We start from the raw sequence: 15,681 nt of genomic DNA on the forward strand, positions 1-15,681 counted from the left end.
GGCACGCCAGCCCCGCAGAAGGGACACGGCGATGAGAAGTGGCAGTCACTCAGGTGGCAGGGGACGCCTGGCCCTGCTCCTGTGGCCACGCAGCCTCGGCTGGAGGGCTCACCTTGACCCGCCAGGGTGTGTCGGGGACAGAGGGACCCGAGCTCACGTCAGGGAAGCGCCCCTCTGTGTGCCCACTGGACATGGGGCCGGGTGGCCGAGCTGGCTGCAGCCTGCACAGCCTTGCTGCCCAGAGCACAGGACAACGGGCCCCACGCCTCCCTTCCAGGGGCCCAGGGCTGTCCCTGAATCCTCAGTGTCCAGTGTCCAGGAGGAAGAGGAAGTGTCCTAGCAGGGGTGAGACCCAGCAGGTCCCCGAACTAGCAGCTTAAGGCCAAGGAAATGTGTGAAGTGTCCTTTGGGGGAGGCTGGGAGGACCTGCAGACGGTCAGCACTGCAGGGGACATCCCTCCCGGGGCCACAGGGGCCTACAGGGCAGGGCTCCGTTCCCCTCTGGAGCCTCAAGAGTCCCTGCAGGAGGAGGAGAAGGAGGAGGAGGAGGAGGAGGAGAGGGAGGAGGAGGAGGAAGAGGAGAAGGAGCAGGAGGAGGAGGGGGAAGAGGAAGAGGAGGAGCAGGAGGAGGAGGAGGAGAGAGAGGAGGAGGAGGAAGAGGAGCAGGAGGAGGAGGGGGAAGAGGAAGAGGAGGAGCAGGAGGAGGAGGAGCAGGAGGAGGAGGAGGAGAGAGAGGAGGAGGAGGAAGAGGAGCAGGAGGAGCAGAAGGAGGAGGAGGAGGAGGAGGAGAGGGAGGAGCAGAAGGAGGAGGAGGAGGAGGAGGAGCAGGAGGAGGAGGAGCAGGAGGAGGAGGAGGAGAGAGAGGAGGAGGAGGAAGAGGAGCAGGAGGAGGAGGAGAGAGAGGAGGAGGAGAGGGAGGAGCAGGAGGAAGAGGATCAGGAGGAGCAGAAGGAGGAGGAGGAGGTTCCTGGGAACTTCTGGGGACGAAGCCGTTCTCAGGGGGCCTGCCTCGCAAGATATTCTGCCAGAAGGCTGGGCCCACCCTGGGGTCATGCCTGCAAGAGAACACTGTCCTGCTCTAGAGCCCACAGAAAGGAAGACGCAGGGACGGGCCAATGACCAGTGCACATTCCAGGGAGAGGCGTTTAGGGCTCCGCGGTGGCCTCTCCCCTCAGCCTCCCCACGTAACTGAGACAGGCACCAGCTGCCTACGTCTCCAGGCTGACTGGACTTTTTTTTCTTTCTTTTTAAGAATTTTTTAAAATATATAAGTATTTAAGTATTTTTTTTTAAAAATGGCCATGTGGCCCAGTGGCAGAGCGCTTCCTAGCATGCCTGCGGCCCTGGGTTCCATCCTCAGCATCACGTAAAAATAAATAAATAGATAAAGGTATCGTGTCCATCTACAACTAAAAAATAAATATATATATATAAAAAAAAATACTAGCCAACCGCCCATGGCCACAGTTATATGCCCGTCAGTTTCTGTGACTGTGGCAAATCACCTGACAACACAGCTTGGAGGAGGAAGAATTACTGTGGCTCCTGTCTTCAGATTTCGTCCACTGTCAGCTGGCCCCACTGCTTTAACACTGAGCCAAGGGGGACACTGTGGCCCAGGGCCGGCAGGGGAAGGCTGCCCCAAGCCCAGGGAAATGCAGGGAGAGGGAGGGAGGGAAGAAGGTAAGGAGTGATGGAGGGAGGGAAGGAGGGAGGGGCGGGGCAAGGGCACGCCCCCAGGGCCCAGGGCAACCCCCCAGGACACACCCCCACCAGGACACGCCCCCACCAGGACACGCCCCCACCAGGACACGCCCCCACCAGGACATGCCCCCACCAGGGCACGCCCCCACCAGGACACGCCCCCACCAGGACACGCCTCCACCAGGGCATTCCCCCACCAGGACACGCCCCCACCAGGGCAGCCCCCACCAGGACACGCCCCCACCAGGACACGCCCCCACCAGGGCACTCCCCCACCAGGGCACGCCCCCACCAGGACACGCCCCCACCAGGGCACTCCCCCACCAGGACACGCCCCCACCAGGGCACTCCCCCACCAGGGCACGCCCCTACTCAGGTCACGCCCCCCCACGGCATGCCCCCAGCCCCAAGGGCACACCCCCAGGACCCAGGACACGCCCCCAGGACCCAGGACACGCCCCCAGGACCCAGGACACGCCCCCCAGGTCCACTTCTTCCCCTAGGCTCTACGTTCTGCAGTGCCCAGTAAAGCCTTCAAATTATTAATCCGCCTACTGGTCCGAGTCCTCTGGACCCCGGGGCTTCCTCAAAGTCCCCCTCTGCACATGGCTGCGTGGGGCCCACTTTCAACACAGGAGGCCTGGGGGCCACTCACACCCAGACCATGAGGAGGTGAAAAGACGATCCTCATATCTAAGCCTGGCTTAATATCTGAGCATGAGGTGGACGATGGGTCAACAAAATAAAAAACAGACATTTATGATCATCTGAAGGGCACAGAAAGAGCCTTCAACAAAACCCAGGACCCATTCATGGTCAAACCTGCAATCAAGTAGGCACGGGGGTGTTTATTCAGCCTGCACGGGGGCATCTGCAAGGCACCCTCCAGCTCAGGAGGCTGAGGCCGGAGGATCACCACTTGGAGACCAGCCTTTGCAACTTAGCAAGGCCCTGAGCAATTCTGGGAGACCCTGTCTCTAAATAAAATATAAAAAGGGCTGGGGACGGGGCTCAGGGGTCGAGTGCCCCCCTGGTTCCATCCCTGGTACCAAAAAAAAGAAAGAAAGAAAGAAAATGGAGTCCGACCTCACCCCACAAACACAACGTATTGTTTCAAAGACTGAAGTGCAAGAGCTGCAATTTTAAGTCCAGAAGAAAACATGGATCTTCCCGACCTTGATTTTTAACAGATTCTTAGATCTCACATCAAACACAGGAGCAAAGACACAAGGAAACAGACACCGCACCCCTCAAAATGAACGCCATGAGCGCAAAACGATGCTACCAAAAAATCAAAAGATGACCTAAGGAACAGGAGACAGAGGGCTGGTGTCGTGAAGAAAGCGTGACAGTAAACGTGGGGCTGGGGCTGAGCGGCAGAGCCTGGCCCAGCATATGGGAGGCACTGGCTCGATTCCCAGCACGGCCCCTGAATAAGTAAAGATCCATCAACAACTAACAAAAATATTTTTTTAAAAAGATGAAATATGGGCCCAGGATCTGAGTAGACATTTGTCTAACAAAGCCACATAAATTCAAGGGTGACAAGCACAGGAACAGTCACCACACCATCAGCCATCAGGGAGATGCCAACGGTCACCACAGTGTGAAACCGCTGTCCAAGGATGGCTAGAACTTAAGTCTGATAAGTACAAGTGTTGACAAGGACGTGGGGGAGCTGGGGCCCTGATGTGGGACACTGGGGGATCCGGGGCCCTCCCTAGGCACCGCCGCAGGAATGAGGTTGCTGAGCCACTCGGGAAATCTGCCAGGCAGTTCCTGGACAGGCTCCACAGTCCCCGCAGGACTCGGGGACCGCATTCCCGGGTATAGGGACAACAGAAGCGAGAACAGTCACTGAAGTTGGGCCTTGTGAGACAGCGGGTGACGACAGGAAGGTGGTGGCCACAGGGACCTGGGTCTTTGGAGATAATGACAACCTCTTGACACTGACCGCCGTGGTGGCCGGGCCTGGGTGTGGACACGGAAATCCACCGAGTCCCGGCGACGCCCACGGTACCCGAGTTGCACTGTGGTCTAGAGGTCACCGAGTGACAGGAACCAGCCAGGGCCACGGTGCAGCCCCCAGGCCCTCCCTGCTCCTCGACTTGCCGCCGTCCCATCACCTAGCACCAAGGTCACACCCAGGTCCCCTTAGCTGACACTTCCAAGTGTGTCCCTGACAGTGGCTCGTGTCCCTCACTTTGTAACTGTCCCAGCCCACAGGAGGCAGTGACTTGGGGACCCCCATGTTGAGGTGGTCAGGTGGCGAACGGACTGCGGGGCTCACTGGACACCGCTCACGGTGACATGTGTGATCCCTGGTGACGCCATGGACTCCCTGTGGCAGTGGGTGAGGCCACCGCGGGGGCAGACGGCTCAGCCCCTGGACGCAGGCTGGGTCTGGACGTCTGCTGGCCCAGGAGGGCCGCCTGCTTCCTCAGGCCAGGCCCAGGGCAGGGGCCAGCGGGGGACTGTGGGTGGGCCCCAGCCAGGTACCCACCGCTGGGCCAGGGCCCCGGGAATTGCACCAGCACCCACGCCAGGCGACCACCCTGGCCTCCTTGAGGTCCGCGACCCGGTCCTGGTGGTGGCCGCCCTGTCCACCAGTGGGAATCGTCCCTTGGAACAGGGAGAGCAAGGCCCGGGCTCCGAGTGGCCCAGAGGCAACCGGCCGCCTGTCACCCCAGGACTTGGGAGGCTGGGGATGGAGGATGGAAAGTTCGAGGCCAGCTGGGAAACTCAGGAGGACCCTGTCTCAAAATAAGGACCACGAAGGGCTGGGGATGTGGCCCATGACGGGGACCCTGAGGTGCAGGCGTGGCCTATGGTGGGGAACCCCGGGGTAAGCATGGCCTGTGTCGGGGACCCCAGAGACGTGGGGACAGGGAGCAGCAGGTGCATCCTGGGTCCCTGAGGGGCACGATGGCTGCTAAGGTGCTGCCTACACTGAGGGACACCACTGCTGACGGACAGGGCAGGCAGCTGTGGACACGGCCTAGAGATCCCCAGGTGGCCCGGCAGTGACAAAGGCCCCAGAGGGACCCAGACAACCAGGAGCCTGCTCGTGACGCACTGGTGCTGCTCAGTCCCAGCTTTGGGAACGATCGGCCATCGAGCCCAGGGGACGGTCCACTGAGGAAGCCACCCCGGGCCGGCCGAGGCCCCGCTCACCGTGGCGATGCCCCTGGCCTCCTGGTAGGCCACCTTGACCACGTTGGCGGCGCTCGTGTTGAGGAAGAAGTAGCCGGAGCCCTCCTTGACGTGCAGCTCCGCCTGGGGACAAGAGGCCAGGGGCAGCGGTCAGGCGGGGCCAGGGCCCAGGGTCTCCCAGGCAGGGCGGGGTTGGCGGGGAGCCCACCTGGACGTCAGGGTGGTTGTAGAGGGTCACCATGTCCGGATCCACACGCACGTCCTCCACCAGGACCAGCTCCACCGAGGCGGACACGGGCGCTGGCGGGCCGGGCTGCAGGGACAGGGCAGGGCCATCAGACCCACAGGCCACCCCAGCGACAGGGGCAGGATCCCAGGTCCTGGCCTCACCGCAGGCCGCCGTGCTGTCCAGGACACACACTGGGCCCAGGGCAGCCACCTTCCTGTGAGGCCCCGGATCCCAGAGCTGGGAGGAGCCGTCCCCGGTGCCCAGTGGCCAGCTGTCCACCCCCACGGGCGGCTCTGGACATACCAGCGGCTTCACTCTGGCTGCGCTGAGGTGGGACAGCTGGTAGCCGGTCACCGTGGCAGAGATGGCCGTGGTCCCCGACGCCTCATGGACAGCAATGGCCTGCAATCCTGGGTCCAGAGGAGGACACCGACGTGGGGCCTCTGCGGCCACCCGCCCCTCCATCATGGGCAGTCCCCAGTGTGAACGTTGAGGGGAGTTGGGAGTCGCCAGACCCTGAGCGGGCCCAGGGAGCAGGGCTGGAGGGGACGGGCCAGCTTTGGCTGCTGAGGGGCCTGGGGACACTCCGACAGGTGCCATGCTGTTTGGGACACTCATCTGTCGGGGTTTCCCTGGTCCCCAGCCTCCTGTCCAGGGCCCCAGGCCCACAGACGCGGCTCACCATGAAACTTCCTCTGGCCACTCCCGTCGTCCCGGGACACCAGCTGCATGGGCAGGTGCAGCTCGATGCTGGCCAGCGAGGGCCGGGTGGATTCCCACTGGACGCTCAGGGAGCTGAAGTTGTCGAATTGGCGGCCCTGCTGGTCATAGGCGGCCAGGTCCAGCAGGGGGTTGCGGTGGCTGGAGACGGGAACCTACAGGAAACAGAGGTCAGGACGCCCAGGCCTGGGCACAGCCACGGCTGACCACATGGTGTATCCTGAAGCTGGCGGGCTGCCTGTGGGGTCCTGATGGGGGAAGGGATGAGCTGAACCCCAAACCCTGCAGCTGCTGGCCACCAAGGCACCCTGCGCTCAGGAGGCTGAGGCAGGAGGATCGCAAGTTGGAGGCCAGCCTCAACAACTCAGCAAGGCCCTGAGCACCTCAGCGAGACCCTGTCTCTAAATAAAATATAAACAGGGCTGGGGACGGGGCTCAGGGGTTAGCACCCCTGGGTTTGATCCCCAGAGCCAAGAAAAGTTGGTACCAAGGAATTAAGGAGCAGGATAGTGGTCAGTAGAGGCCAGGGAGGCAGAGGAGGATGAAGAGCAGAGGCCAAAGCAGTCAGCCAGGAGCAGGGACTTCCCTGTCCCCCACGGCAACACCAGAGTCCAAAGGCTCCTGGCCGGGGCCACAGCCCGGGGACCCAGGTGAGCTTGGTGGACGACAGGCGGGCAGTCCCACCTGCCCACCACCTGGACTGTGCTCTGCTAGTCCCCGGCCACCTCTCCAGGCCTGCGTCCTCCCTCAGCCCCTCCCCCACGTACCACCTGCTTGTCGTGCTGCAGCCGTGGACAGGACGGGTCCAGCGGGGGGCCGGCGTGGACGGGCGTGAGGCTGATCCTGGACGGCGGGGCGCAGACGACCTTCACCACGGCGGGCTCCACAGCGGGGAAAGGGTTGGTGAGGCCAGGATGGTTCCCCACGGAGAGGGCGATGACCTGGGGGGGGGGGAATGGCAGTCAGGGCGCGTCCCCTCCTGTGCTCTGCTCCGCAGGACGGCTGCCAAGGACCGGGGACCCAGGGGGCACGGCTGCACCTCCTCAGCTCCGGGCACTGTGGGCGCTGTGGAGCCCAGGGCCTCTGTAGGGGACCTGGGGAGACCGGGGCACTGTGGCCTCCGGGACCCAGGAGCCCCCAGGCTGCCCCAGCAGATGTCCCCGACGTGTGAGGAAGGGACACGCTCACTGCCCACAGGTCCCATTCCAGGGGTGGATCGGAGAGGCTTCCCCGGACACAGGAGGGCAGAGGGTCAGCCCACAGGGTCCCGGCTGCCCACTCACTGCCAGAGAGGGACCTCGGGGGCCAGATCTGGCCCGTGTATGTGCCCCCGCGGGACAGGTGCCCGGGGCCACCACAATGCCACACCCCTCTGCAGACAGCCCAGATTTGGTCCAGGCTCCCCACAGGGCCACCAGGCAGAAGGGGGTGGGTCCCCTGGACTCCCTTCTCCGTGCGCTGATCTGGTCACACCAGCGCAGTCCTGGGCGTCCTGGGAGCTGCCCGTGGGACTCTGGACTCCACCGGTACCCTCTATACTATTCAATGTGCAAGGGACACCCCCGCCTCTCCAGGTCCACTGTGACCTCCGGCTCACTTTCTGGGCCCTCTTTGGGGAACCCTGGCAATGGAGCAGTGGACCCCACAGGAAGCCGTAGCTTCCGCCTGGCTGGAGGGCGCGGGTACCAGGCACCAGAGGACCTGCACCTCGCCACCCGCCAGGCCAGCCCAGGGGCTCGGGCCACATGTCCACTCAGTCTTCTGATATTTCTCGATTTTCACATTAAAAAAAAAAAATTTGAAGAGCCAGGCACCCACGTGACCCACGCTGTCATCCCAGCTACTCAGGAGGCCGAGGCAGGAGGATCGCAAGGTGGAGGCCAGCCTCAGCAACGGCGAGCCCCTGAGCAGCTCAGGGAGACCCTGACTCTAAATAAAATACAAGACAAGGCTGGGATGGGGCTCAGTGGGCGAGGGTCCCTGGGGTCACTCCCCCGTGTCCCCCCCCCACGGCAGGAATCCCAGGGGCAGGAACACGCGTGCTGAGCCCCAGGTGACCCACCTGGTCTATGGCCTCCTCACTCACGAGGCCCAACTCTAGGACTGTCGGGTTTTCTGCCCTGACCCCCCATCCTGCCAGGTGGGGAATTCTGCGGCCCTGAGAGGGACCCCTGGGGGCTGGCTCCAGGATAGCTGGTGGCCTCGGTCCCCGCTCAGCCTGCCCGGGGCACACCCTCGTCCCCTCACCTGGCCTTCACTTCTCGTCTGCGACGTGGGCACAGCAGGACCAGCGCCCCAGGGTCACCCCAGCTCTGCGAGGTCCCCCACCTGGAGACCCTGAGCAGCGGCCACTCACCTGCTCACCCAGGGCCCGGCAGGTGGCGCGGATGCTGTGCTGCTGGTGACTCCGGGAGGCGGGCGGGCCCAGGAGGGCCAGGCTGATGCTGTCCCCGTCCTCAGAGGTGAGGTTCCGGAAGAACCTGGCAGGCTCCAGGACCCAGGGCCGGGGGCCTCCTTCAAACAGCATGTCCTTTGAGGAGCCCAGGGTGACCACAGCTACGGAGGACGGGTCCACGGCCTGGGAGGGAGAGCAGGGCCTCAGCCTTTCTCCGGGCAGGGCAGGGGGCAGGCGGGGCAGGGCCTTGGGGCTGTGTCCTTGCCCTCTCTGTGGGGACAGCCCAGCGCCCGAGTCCTCTGTGCACCCCTCCATGTCTGGGAGACCCCAGGACGCAGCAGGCTCTGGAGGGAACCCAGCCTCGCCTCCCCCCTGGCCTCCTGGCTCAGCCTCCATTGGGACATCCACAGGAAGAGCCCCAGGGAGCCGTGAGCGCAGTGGCCCAGGGCAGCCAGCTCACCCTGAGGGGCAGGTAGGCGGCGATGGTGAGGCTGGTGCTCAGGTGGACGTGGCCATGCCTGTAGCTCACCAGGAGCGTGGTGGAGCCCCGGCCCTCGGCCTTCACCCGGATGCCACCACAGCGCTCGGGCCCCGGGGGCAGCCGCCCTGCGCCAAGGAGAGAACCCCAGTCACCATGGGAAGCTGGGGGGGGCACACAGCCAGCTCTGGACCCCTCCACCTGGCTGGACACACAGCCGATGCCAACTTAAGGACCTTGGGGCTGGGGTGTATCTCAGTGCCTGACACCCAACCCCGAAAACAGACAAAGAATCAAACAAGTCACCCACCAAGACGTCCTAAAGGAATGACTCCCGGTCTTGTCTTTACCCCACAGGCTTAAGATGGCCTGTGGCTAAGACTCAGGTCAAGAAGCCTAAGACAGCAGGGCGGTGGCCCACGCCTGTCATCCCAGGGGCTGGGGAGGCTGAGGCAGGAGGATCGCAGGTTGGAGGCCAGCCTCTAAATAAACTACAACCTAGGACTGGGACAGGGGCTTAGGGGTCCAGTACTCTGAGTCCAATTTGTCCGGTACCCACCACCCCACAAAAATGACATTTCACTATGGGTACGAGGGTCCTTTCCTAGGCCGGGTGTTCTACCCCGTGGGCCTCTAAAGCCTGGCCAGGACCACTGTCATGAGCTGCGACCTGCAGGTCCACAGCCTGGAAACAGCAGTCACCAGCCCGCCACATCTGCCCTCTCCCAAGAGGGCTTGGCCCACTCGGGTCCTGGACGGTCCACGTTCCTGCCCCTCCTCTGGGTTCACTTTGGTCCTTCGGCTCCTCTTTAGGACCTCTGGGGTTTTCTCCATGGATGATGACGTCCCTGGAAAAAGACTCTAATGGATCTGTTTATTTCCGTAGCAATGACATCGTGAGGCTCACTCCTGATTTTAGCGACGAGTCCTTTATCTGAGATGATCTAGCCAAAGGGGTCTCAGTTTTATTGATCCTTCAAAAGAACAAATGTTTGGTTTCGTTGATATCCTCTTGGTTTTTTTGCTGGGGGAGGAACCAGGGATTGAACTCAGGGGCCCTGCACCCTGAGCACATCCCCAGCCCTATTTTGTATTTTATGAGAGTCAGGGTCTCACTGAGATCTGTAAGGTCTTGCCATTGCTGAGGCTGGCCTCCAACTCACGATCCTCCTGCCTCAGCCTCCTGAGCCGCCGGGATGAGAGGTGTGGGCCCTGGCGCCCGACTCTCCTCTGATCTGATCTGAGTGATTTTCTTCTGCGAGACGGCACTGGGTTTAGCCTGTTCTTTTTCTGTTTCTGTAAGTACTGAATTTAGGTTGCTGAGTCAAGCTCTCTGTCTTTTTGACTAAGCAGCCGCAGCTCTGCAACCCCTGGAACCCAATGCTCTTTTCACACTTCCAAGTTTTGGTCCCTATTTTTATTTTCATTTGTCCCAAGGACTCTGCTCCCCGGTCATTCACTGGCTGATCCACTGTCCTCACGAGCGCTGGTCAGTTTGAACCACCGTGTGAACAAGCCGGTTTTCCTTCTGTCCCAGATTCCCCACAGTGGCCTGGTGTGGCCGAGGGGGCACTGCAGGGTGCGGTCACACTGAGATGTGGAACAAAGAATCCCGGTGACAGCCGACAGCCGACACAGAGACCTCAGAGGGGCAGGCGCTGCAGGCCCTGCATTTTCTCTACACCCCCATCAACGTCATTCTCAATGTGACAGCGTGACAGTGGCCTCTATCACCAAGAGTGACTGAACAGGACGAATTAACACATCAATCCCCCAGGAGTGCCCTTCTGATCTCCCTTCTGTGGCGTCTAACAGTGGAACTTCTAGAAAGGCCCAGCAGGACAATGGGAGGGACTGGGCGGGGAGGGACTGGGCGGGGAGGGGCATCGCTAGTCACAGGGAACAAAGGGTCAGATAGAGGGGAGACAGCTGCGGCAGCTGCGGCACAGCAGGTGTCTGTGTGTTTCCCAGTCTCCCTGCATCAGAAGTGGTCAGCCAGGGCCCTGAGTTCACGGTGGGGGACGAGCTCAGGAGGGAAGCAGGCAGGACTTCAGAGGCCTCTCAAGGCCACCAAGGGCAACACTGGTTAAAAGTGCTTTTTTTTTTTTTTGGTGCCAGGGACTGAACCCAGGGGCCCTAACCCCTGAGCCCCCTCCCCAGTCCTATTTTGCATTTTCTTTAGAGACAGGGTCTCGCTGAGCTGGTTAGGGCCTCGCTGAGTGGCTGAGGCTGGCCTCCAACTTGCGATCCTCCTGCCTCAGCCTCCCAAGCTGCTGGGATGACAGGCATGTGTCACCGTTAAGAGCTTCTGAAGAAACGAGGCCGTGGGACCCACGCAACAAGGCAGGACGCAGCCCCATGTGGAGTGACTGTGAAGTCACTTTCTGTCGTCGACAAAACTTACCCAGTTCAAGAAACTCTGCCACAGCAGGCGGAGGGACCGGGGATGGGGTCCCACAGATCCCTGTGAATGTCTCTGCACTGACCAGCCGTCCCTGCCTAAGACACCTATTCCTTAAGCCAACTGAGTTGTCCCCAAGGCCACACAAAGTCCCACACGCAGTCACTGGGGAGCCTGTAGGCACTTTCTGAGGGAAATCCTGACGCCAGGACTCCTGTCTCAACAGAATCCCCCTAAAGATGCGAGCGTCCTGGGGTGAAAACCAGGCCTGGAGACCCGGCCACGGCTGGCAGCAGTGGCCAGGACCTCGGCCGGCGAGCTGAGACAGATAGCAGCTGATGGGGACGGGGCCATGGCCACCACACGCTGACGCTCTGCGGCCTCGGCCCCGCCCTCAGGCAGGCTGCCTCACCTGGGAGGGGCTGGAGCACGCCCCGCCCCACCCTGCCCCGCCCACCGGCTGCCCCACCTGGGAGGGGCTGGAGCACGCCCCACCCCACCTCGCCCCGCCCACCAGCTGCCCCACCTGGGAGGGGCTGGAACACACCACACCCAGCCCCACCTCCCCACAGCTGCCTCACCTGGGAGGGGCTGCAGCACGCCCCGCCCACCCTGCCCCGCCCACCGGCTGCCCCACCTGGGAGGGGCTGGAACACGCCCCGCCCCACCTCACCCTGCCCCGCCCAGCCCCACCTCGCCCCGCCCACCGGCTGCCCCACCTGGGAGGGGCTGGAACACGCCCGGCTTCTCCACCTCCACCGCCAAGTCGAAGTGTGAGCAGTCGCTAAGGGTGACCACCTTGCTGTCCCCACTGGGCATGAGGCCGTTGATCCTCAGGGGCAGCTCCAGGGTCTGGCCCACTCGAGCCTCCACCCGGCAGGGGGCGAAGTCCATGCTGCTGGGCTCGATCACATACACCTGCAGGAGGGCCAGGCCTGGGCAGTCAGCCTCTGCGGGAGGCGGCCTGTGGCTCAGTGGCTCAGTGTGCGAGGTGTGCTGTGGCGGCCCTGAGGACACACCAGCGGACAACCAGGCTGGGCACGGAGGACGCAAGCACAGAGCTGACCAGGGAGGGGACTGGTCTCTGAGAGGGGACCTAGGTGCATGGACATGAGCCCATCAGCCCTGCCAGGTAGAGAATTGTCTCCCTGGGGGACAGTCAGGCCAAGGAAGGTCCTGAGACAGGCTTAGCTGCTCAGCTCCTGGTAGGCACACAAAGGAGGCCAGTGTGGCCACACGTGGTGGTGCACCCTATCATCCCAGTGGCTCGGGAGGCTGAGGCAGGAGGATCGCAAGTTGGAGACCAGCCTCAGCAAAAGCGAGGCCTTGAGCAACTCAGCGAGGCCCTGTCCCTAAATAAAATACAGAATAGGGCTGGGGCCGGGGCTCAGGGGTTGAGGGCCCCTGGTTCAATCCCTGGTACACCCCACGGAAAGACTAGTGTGGCCAGAGTGCAGGGGGCGGAGGCCCAGAAGGCCCCGTGGGCAGGGCCTGACCCCATTTTCACTCTGGCTGAGCTGGGGAGGCTGCAGAGGGCGCCACACTCTGGGTCCTGTGCAAAAATCAGCCACCAGGCAACTAACGGGGAGGCCGCTGGTGGGCAGCAGTGGCAGATCTGAGGAGCGACCCTGGACGGACAGCTCAGGTGGCCTGGGGCAGGGCGGGAGGCCAAAGCGGCCACTCACTGCCTGCAGCTTTTGGCTCGCTCACCTGTCCCCCCTGTCTCCTGCCAGGCAAGCCCAGGGCCACCAGCCCCAGTAGCCCGAGGACCACTCTGGGGGTGTCCAGGAGGGGGCCAGCTGCCTGGCCCAGGAGCTGTCCTGGGGCTCCGGGTGGCACAGGAACTGCAGGGAGGAGGGAGGCCGGGAGGGCCACCGTGGACACCACACTGCGCAACGGGGCTGCCCCCAGGGCCTCTGTCCAGGGTGCTCTGGTCTCCCTCCAGGACCCCTGCCCTGGGACACTGGCCCTTCCAGCTAGGGCGAGGGTGCCAGGTCATGGTCCCGCAGGGCGGGCTGGGTGCTCCCAGCCTCCCGGCCACCCCCGGCCTGCTGTCCAGCCCAGGGTCTCACCTTCATCTCACCGAAATGCAGGGGGTTCTGGACGTCCTGCGCCCGGACCACACTGAGGCCCGTGTCGCTGCCCGTGGTCATCACGCCCTTGACGGTGACGGTGGCCACCAGGTGGCTGGAGGAAGACCAGCTGAAGTTCCCGCTGCCCCCGTGGGCCTGGGGAGGAGAGCCACCAGGGAGCACGTGGCCATCGGCCGGCCTTGGGGAGCGGCAGGTGGGGGACTGGGTGCCCACTGCCGCGCTGGCCAGGGACACGTCCACGCCGTGTCCACACACTCGCTGAGTCACGCCCACGGCCACCACACTCTCCCAGCCCACCTGCACCTGCCCATGCATGCCACTGGCCCCCAGGAATGTCACCTGCTCACACCCTGCTGCCCCGCACTGGAACACGCACAGGTCCACGGACCCGCGGAGATCGGGGGCTGGAGGCGCCCATGGGACCTCGACCCCTCGTTCCCATCTCCCTCCTGGTCCTCGTGTGCTGGGGACTTCCTGCTCTGGGGACGTTTGTGCTCTGGGGACCTGGTGCCATGGAGACGTTTGTACTCTGGGGACCTTGTGACTGCCAGACACGAACACGGAACCCTGGCCCTGGTCCTGGAACCAGTGGCTGTGCCTGGAGCTCAGCTGCAGCAGCGACCGGCCCTGGCCCTGGAGTCACCAGCAGACGCTGTCTCTGTGACCAGACATGAGCACAGGCCCTCGCCAGGTCCTGACCCGCTGCCGGGGACAAATGCCAGACCCGCTGTGGCCAGGTCAGGGGTCACGATCCTGAAACCCAGAGGCCAAATCAGTGCCAGGTCTGGGTGGGCAGGGGCAGGTGCTGGCACAAAGACAGGCCACCTGTCATCACCAGGGGACCCACAAGGCCCGGGGACTGGGCTGACCACAGGGTACGAACCCCCTCCGAGGCCACGCCCTGTGGAACATGGACGCCAGCGAGTTCAGACGCTTGGCGTGGACAGGGTTGCAGAGAGTTTTCCCTTGAAATCTCAAAGTTCTCTCTGGTGCACTTATGCTGTTCCACTGTTTTACACAAGTGACTGCAGAGTGGGACTGCAGGGCCTTCTAGGGCTCCCTGTGGTCTCTGGCTAGTGTCCACTGTGGGCTGCTTCCCTGGCAACCCAGAACACTGCAGTAACAGGGACCTCAGGGAACACAGGACCACAGCCCCTGAGACTCGGTCCTACAGCAGAGAGCAACGCCGAGTTGCAGAACAGCACGTACGTTGCGCCTCGAATCCCAGTGGCTGGGGAGGCCGAGGCAGGAGGACCAAAAGTTAGAGGCCAGCCTCAGCAACCGAGCGAGGCCCTGAGCAACTCAGCGAGACCCTGTCTCCAAATAAGATATAAAAGGGCTGAGATGGGGCTCAGGGGCCGAGCGCCCCCAAGTTCAATCCCTGGTTACCAAAAAAAAGTCACAGAGTGGACGGAGACCACACGCCCGGGAAGCCCAGGGACGCCCGGGCCGAGTCCCGTACCTGGATGGTGTACTGGTAGGCGCCAGTCTTGGGCTGCCACGGGAACGTCAAGATGCTGGGGTGGAGGGTGATGGGGACGTGGATGTCCACCTCCTGCTGGCTCCACACGGGCACTGGGAGCATGTGCACCCCTCCATCCTGTCAGGGGTGAGGTCACTGCGTGTCACTAGGACAGCAAGTCACCTGCAGCTGTTCCCAGCCCCCTGCCTCGCCCTGGGGACTAGGGCTCAGGTGGACAGGGAGGTGCTGGACGGGCCCCAGCCCTCCCTGGCTCTGGGCGGAGGCCACCGAGCACAGCTGGACACAGCGAAGCCCGGGGTGGCCCAGGACGGAGGAGGGGACCCGCTTCCCAGAGGTGACAGGGGCTCGCAGCCCTTCACGGATCCCGGGGCTGCGGCACAGACCCCGGCTCTGCCACACCGATGGCCCTGACAGGCAGGGTCACACAGGCCCGGGCAGGGGACACCCAAAGCACTGTCCCCATCTACAAGGAGGACGGGAGGGTGGCCTCCTGGGGGGCGGCTGGGCTCCGGACCATCCAGGACCCGGGACACCTGGTGCTGGGCGGGGACAGGAGGCGGCCCACTTGCCTCGTCCACCACGGAGGTGAGCGCCGCGCGGATGGTGGCCTGGCCCCGCTGCACTGCCCGGACGTGATGGTGCGACCCGTTCAGGGACGACGTGAGGACCTCAAGGAACTCGTGGGGAAACACGGCTTCGATCCGGATGTTCTGCAAGGCACACGGCGGAGCTCGGGGACTCAGGGACTTGGGGACGCGACAACAGCGGCCGGGACAGGCCGGAGAAGGGGCCTCCAAACACCAGGGAAGGCTGCCCGAGCCCTGGGCAGTGTCCTCACCACCTGGCCACTGGCCCTCCAGCCACGGCCACCATGGCACCCGGGGCAGCGCTCACAGGGACAGAGGGCCACCACGCTCCACCTGTCCCAACAGCGCACGTGCCCCTCCCCAGGCAGGAGCCTGAGGTGGCCCTGTCACTGAGGGGCCTCGGGGAGATGACAGGCATCCTGGGGCGCAGGGGGAGGC

The 15,681-nt window shown here is 63.3% G+C and overlaps 1 protein-coding gene across 1 annotated transcript in view; it reads right to left on the bottom strand.

The window, feature by feature from the left end:
* Positions 1 to 15,681, bottom strand: part of Nup210 (nucleoporin 210) — a 55,823-nt gene that overhangs the window by 21,080 nt on the left and 19,062 nt on the right. Inside the window, exons 10-20 of the mRNA XM_077106239.1 lie at positions 15,226 to 15,366; positions 14,636 to 14,773; positions 13,153 to 13,308; positions 11,800 to 11,998; positions 8,662 to 8,807; positions 8,163 to 8,384; positions 6,574 to 6,747; positions 5,769 to 5,961; positions 5,390 to 5,496; positions 5,066 to 5,170; positions 4,879 to 4,980 (exon numbers count right to left, since the gene is read on the bottom strand). Coding sequence (XP_076962354.1) covers positions 4,879 to 4,980; positions 5,066 to 5,170; positions 5,390 to 5,496; positions 5,769 to 5,961; positions 6,574 to 6,747; positions 8,163 to 8,384; positions 8,662 to 8,807; positions 11,800 to 11,998; positions 13,153 to 13,308; positions 14,636 to 14,773; positions 15,226 to 15,366 — 1,683 coding nt within the window. The remainder of the gene's footprint in view (positions 1 to 4,878; positions 4,981 to 5,065; positions 5,171 to 5,389; positions 5,497 to 5,768; positions 5,962 to 6,573; positions 6,748 to 8,162; positions 8,385 to 8,661; positions 8,808 to 11,799; positions 11,999 to 13,152; positions 13,309 to 14,635; positions 14,774 to 15,225; positions 15,367 to 15,681) is intronic.

The sequence above is a fragment of the Callospermophilus lateralis genome, chromosome 20, assembly GCF_048772815.1.
Source record: "Callospermophilus lateralis isolate mCalLat2 chromosome 20, mCalLat2.hap1, whole genome shotgun sequence".
NCBI lineage: Eukaryota > Metazoa > Chordata > Mammalia > Rodentia > Sciuridae > Callospermophilus > Callospermophilus lateralis.